The sequence below is a fragment of the Halichoerus grypus genome, chromosome X (assembly GCF_964656455.1).
Source record: "Halichoerus grypus chromosome X, mHalGry1.hap1.1, whole genome shotgun sequence".
Lineage (NCBI taxonomy): Eukaryota > Metazoa > Chordata > Mammalia > Carnivora > Phocidae > Halichoerus > Halichoerus grypus.
In genome coordinates, this window is record NC_135727.1 from 44,219,787 (window position 1) to 44,225,786 (window position 6,000).

The 6,000-nt window shown below is 45.7% G+C and overlaps 1 protein-coding gene across 1 annotated transcript in view; it reads right to left on the bottom strand.

Moving 5' to 3' along the window:
* The window catches only part of LOC144380376 (histone H2B 1/2-like), a 28,343-nt gene extending 22,640 nt beyond the window's left edge, over window positions 1–5,703 (bottom strand). Inside the window, exon 1 of the mRNA XM_078064011.1 lies at window positions 5,200–5,703. Coding sequence (XP_077920137.1) covers window positions 5,200–5,600 — 401 coding nt within the window. The 5' untranslated portion in view covers window positions 5,601–5,703. The remainder of the gene's footprint in view (window positions 1–5,199) is intronic.
* Between the last annotated feature and the right edge of the window lie 297 nt (window positions 5,704–6,000).

Sequence of the window (6,000 nt, forward strand, 5' to 3'; positions counted from 1 at the left end):
GACATTAGTATAGCTAACCCTGGTCTCTTTGGTTTCCACCTGCATGGAGTATCTTTTGTCATCCTTCACTTTGTATCTTCCTGTGTCCTTAGAGCTGAGGTGAGTCTCTTCTAACCAGCATTTGGTTAGATCTTGCTTTTTGGTCACTAAGCCACTGTAGGCCATTTGATTGGAGAATTCACTCCATTAAGAGAGTAATTGTTGATAGGACTTATTAATGCCAACTTATTATTTGTTTCTTGGCTCTTTTGTAATTCTACTTTTCACTTCTTCCTTTCTTGTTGCCTTCCTTTCTAAATTGACTATTTTCTGCACTGGTGTGCTTTGAATCCTTTCTCTTTACCTTTTGTGTATGTGTGGTAGATCCTTGCTTTGTGGCTCCCGTGAGGTTTACGTACAACATCCCGTAGGTATAACAGTCTATTTTACACTGACAACAGCTTAACTTTGGTCACAGCCCAAACTCCATCCTGTTATTGCCTACCCTTTTACTTTTCTTACATCATTGTTTACAGTGTGTGCTTATGTGAGTGTGAGTGTGTGTGTTTGTATGTGTATGTATCCATTATCAAATTGTTGAAACTGCAGCAAATTTCAATACGTTTATCTTTTATCCTTTCTTTTCAGGTTACCCGGTCAGCACATCTCCACATTATACAGTATTAGGGTATTCTGAAGCTGACTAAATGCTTACCTTTACCAGTGTGTTGTATATTTTCATATATTTTGGTGTTACCAATCAGTGTCCTTTTGTTTCAGCTTGAAAAACTCCTTCTGGCATTTCTTGTGATATAGGTTTAGACATGACAAGTTCCCTCGGCTCTTATTTATTAGAGAAAGTCTTTATTTCACCTTCAATTATGAAGGACGGCATTGCTGGGTAAAGTATGTTTGGTTGGCAGTTTCTTTTAACTGTTTGAATATATCAGTCATCCCACTCCAACTAGAACCTGGAGGTGCTATCTGTAGGTGGGCATGGAGTTGCAGGCCAGTGACAGGAGCCTGAGCATGATTCTTATCCATAAGCAGCTGTTGGCAGGGGCCTGGCTGTCAGAGTGCTCACCCATCACCGCACAGTCCCCTCTGTGTGCGTACCTGCCCTAGCAGATGCCAATGACAGGCATCAGGCCACGGCATGCAGGTGCATAGATAGCTAGAGGGGCTAGCCCCGAGTGCACGCAAGCTGGTGGGTCTGCCATGGGTACCTAAGATGGTCTCTTGCTCTTGCACGGCTGCTAGAAAAATGGATTGTCTGTAAGCTTAACTCCTGGATTCTGGTTGAGGTGGGAAAGGATCCAGGTGGCTACTGTTCTACACTTGTGCAGCTGCAGAGAGTTTGGATGGTTACTCATGTGGGTCTGGGCTCTGGCAGGGCGGGGTCTGTGTAGGGGTGTCGTTTGGAGAGAGGTCCGGGGCAAGGGGGCGCAAGTAGTGACATATGGCTGGCTTTAGGACCCTTCAATATCACTGGGACGGTTGTCAGCATCTGTGCACCCAGCCAGTGACTCCATCAGTGGTGGAAACTGCTGAGTTTGTCCGCACAAAATTCTCCATAAACTGCAGTCAGTCCGGCTGTGTATGTGCTAATAATACGCTCGGCTTTTATTCCTTGTAGCTAGCCAACTCTCTCTGCTGCCATGGGTGTGGTAAAACTGAAGGTAGACCTTCATGCAGTGCCAGGACTGTCTAGAGAAGCTGGTCACTCACTCCATTTTTCCTTCCCTGGTGAGAGGAATTCTTACTAGCTGGGCCATTTCTTCTCGGCCCAGAACAATGCTAGCTTGGGGGATGGAATGATGCAGGGAAAAAGAAGTTGACTTCCTCGACTTCTTGTGCAATTGTGCTCTGCTTGTTTGTTCGCTTGACACTACGGCTAGAGCCACCTCAATGGAATGGAGAGGTATCCCAGCTGGGTTTTGTTCACGAGCCACCATCTAATCATTGATGCTGTCAAGGAATGGGGAAGCTGAGATCCCCATATCTCCATTTTTCTCCAATGTCTGAGATTACCCCATGTGAGAAAGAACACTGAGTTCCTAAAAGGGAAAGAATATTCATTATGCCAGTCCAATTATTATAATCAGCACAATAATTACGCACATGATTTTTCCTTAACCAAAATTCCCAGGGGTGTGTGACAATATACCCGGGTAAGCCTCGAAGCCACCCAAAGTGGTATGGACCCTGTCTAACTCCATTTCCCATGGGTTAACATTTTTCATCATTGCCTCTGTAGGAATATCATGTAAGAAGAGGTAGGTACATAAGTGACACCTTTCAGGGTTTCAGAAGATTAAATCCCTATTTAATGCCCTGCACACCTTACCCCATCTCAATTCTGGTTACCTTAAGACTTTAACTCAGAAGTAAAGACATTTAAGAAAAAATGATAACTCAGAGTATTTACACCAACTGGCACCAAACGAACAGCAATTGTAAAGAATGTAATTGAGGACGGTAGAAAAAGATGTGGGATGTAAGAAGGAATGATAATAGAATGAATTGGCAAATAGAGGTAAATGATACAGTGATGGCATCAAATAATTATGCTGATTATGGCAACTTAAAGAAAAAAGTTAACAAGATAGAACTAAATACAGGATTATGAATCCCTTGGATAATGGGTTGTGTCCAAGGAGAGCTCCTCATACCACTACAGGAAGCACTCCGCCATCACCTCCAGAGAGATCCAGACAGCCATGCACCCGCTGCTGCCCAGGAAGACTGGCAAGCATGCCGTGTCTGAGGCCACCGAGGCCGTCATTAGGTACACCAGAGGCCAATGAGCTCCCCCAGGAGCGCCTGACCACATCGCAAACCAAAGGCTCTTTCCTAAGCCACCTCACTTGGTGGAAAAAGACCTGTGGCCCTCCAAAGTGCAATCTACTCTAGTGTTGGACTTGTGCCGTTCTGCCAAGTTTTAAAAATTCTTATTGTGAAAGAAATGTTAAAAACATTATCAGCTCAACTTTATATATGTCTTTAGTGCAGTTTGTTATGATTTTTCTTAACCATACTGCATTTCTTCACTTTTCTAAATGGTCATTTCTATTAGGTATTCCCCTAGGTCAGCCTCTTCAGAGATCTTTACGGTCAAAATTATTTCCACAATGATTTTATTTACTTCACGCATTCTCATTCTCCCACATGTGTATAGTAGTATCATCGAGAGAGTTTTTTTCAAAATGTGTGGTATAGCAATAATTAAAGTGCAGTAGCATCTATAACAATCTCATTTACCCATTCACACTCCTTTAACATATCCCATTATCCGAATTCAAAAAAATGCATAAATGAGGACCCAAACAGCGTGCAGAATACTCAATCAAACCATCTAGAAAAATGCCCTGCTCAAGCTCCTGACCTTGTGACAGGCCTGCTTTGCTTCATTCAAATTTATCTGATACTGTGCCTTGGTAGCCCATCATCTTTCCCTTTTGACACAAAAGGCTTCCTGCACTGCAATTATGCCTGGATGACGGGGTCGTCCAATGAGAGCAGCTGTGCTCCCAGCCTCCGCTAGCAGAAGCCAATAAACAACTGGAAGGTGGTGTGATTGTCCCTCTGCCTGTGGCTTTCTGTTGAAGCTCTTCCTTTTAACCAGGGTGGTTGAAGTGTAAACATGCAGATGTCACAGTGGGACCTGTCCCTATCGTTTTGCATCAAAATAAAAGGAGGCTGTTTGGCAATTAAGAGAACTAAGGTGAATCCTTCCTCTACCTCAAGTGATTTCATGGGTAGGAGGACTTAGGATAATGGTAATGCACTTTAAAACCCATTGTGTTCTCCTTCTTGGTGCATGGGCTTTTTTTTGTTTCCTTTTCCTATAGGTACATGCTGAATTTCAAAGTAGTGAAGCAGTAGCCATCCCCTTACTTCATCTCAGTAACCACAGCATTACACCATGATTGCTCACTAGCACTTGGATAATCACCAACTACTTTGAAATTCAGCATGTACCTAAAGGAAAAGGAAACAAAGAAAGGAAAAAAACCCATGCACCAAGAAGAAAAACACAATGAGCCTTAAAGTGCATTACCATTACCCTCAGTCTTCCTATCCATCAAATCACTTGAGGTAGAGGAAGGATTCACCTTAGTTCTCTTAATTGCCAAACAGCCTCCTCTTATTTTGATGTAAAACCATAGGGACAGGTCCCACTGTGACATCTGCATGTTTACACTTCAACCACCCTGGTTGAAAGGAAGAGCTTCAACAGAAACCCACAGGCACACGGACAATCACACCACCTTCCCCCTCAATCTCCAGGCTGCATGACACAGGAAGGCTGTTATTGGTTCAGCCCTAGTCACCCCACCACCCTTTGGGCCAATGGCCGTGGATCCTGCGCTGCCAGTTGCTTATTGGCTGCTGCTAGCGGAGGCTGGGAGCACAGCTGCTCTCATTGGATGACCCCGTCATCCAGGCATAATTGCAGGGCAAGAAGCTTTTTGTGTCAAAAGGGAAAGATGATAGGCTCCCCAGGCACACAATCAGATAAATTTGAATGAAGTAAAGTATGGCTTTCTCTTATTTTATTTATGTATTTATGTATTTATGTATTTATGTATTTATTTATTTATTTATTTATTTTTATTTTATTGTGTTTCGTTAGTCACCTAAAGTAGGCCTTTCCCAAGGTCGGGAGCTTGAGTAGGGCATGATTCTGCATAGTTTGAGTTTTCTGCATGGTGTTTGGGCCTTCTTTCATGTATTTCACTGAATTAGGATGAGGGGATACGTTGAGGGATTGTGAATGGGGTAAGTGTGAGTTTTGTATCTGCTACAGCGCTTCACTTGTTGCTATATCAACACACTCGAAAATTCTCTAGACGATACTACTCTACACAAGTGGGAGAAGGAGAATACAAAAGGCAAGTAAAATTATTGTGGCCCCAACTGTGACGTAGAGTCCCGAAGACGCTGACCTGAAGGAATGGGCCACTTAGGAAAGTGATAAAATGCGACATGGTCAAGGAAAATCATAACAGACTGCAGCACACACATATATTAAAGTGGACTTGCGCACGGTAAAGGTGTTTGAAGAACGGGCAGAATGGCACAGGTCGAAACGCTAGAGTAGGTGGCACTCTGGAGAGTTACAGGTCTCTTTGTGCCAAGTGAGGTGGCTCTGAAAAGAGCCTTTGGTTTGCGAGGTGGTCAGGTGGTCCGGGGGCAGCTCATTTGCGTCTGTTGAACCTGATGACGGCCTTGGTGGCCTCAGACACGGCGTGCTTGCCAATCTCCCCGGGCAGCAGCAGGCGCACGGCTGTCTGGATCTCCCTGGAGGTGATGGTGGAGCGCTTCGTGGTGCGGAGCAGGTGAGAGGCCTCGCTGGTGATGCGCTCGAAGATGTCCTTGACGAAGGAATCCATGACGCTCACGGCCTCCTGCGAGAGGCTCAGGCCGTCGTGAACATTCCTCAGAACCCTGGGGAAGTAGGTGGCAAAACTGTCGGGGCAGCGGCGACGGCCGCGGCGGCCACGGCGGCGGCCTCCGCGCTTCGGCTGCTTCTGCTTCGGGCTCTTCGGGTCCGCTGCCGTGGGCTCCTCGGTGCCGAGGCTTTCCTCAGAAGAGGTCTCACAGCCAGGTTCAGCCATGTGGGGCTCGCCTTCCCGACAGCTCAGAAGGAAGGGCACTGGCGGCAGCTTGAGCAGCGCAGGCCCATTTATAGTCGCTTCATTTCCTGACGTCACCGGCAAGTCCTATCTGATTGGACAACATGCAAAACCAAGAAGCGGGTCACTGAGCCAGGTCCTGTCAGATCTGACTGCTTGCCCTCGAGCTTGACGTCTCTTCAGTCAGAGTCGGAATCAGGCGTCCTCTAATTTTCTTGTGACGGCCTCCAGAAAAATGTTCAAACATTCCTTGTAAAGGTGTAGTTTCCTCCAGATTTCCAGTATGAAATTTTTTTTTTAAAGAGAATCAGAGAGAGAGGGAGGGGAGTAGGGGGATGGGCAGGGGGAGAGGGAGAGATTCCCAAGCGGGGTCCAAGCTCAG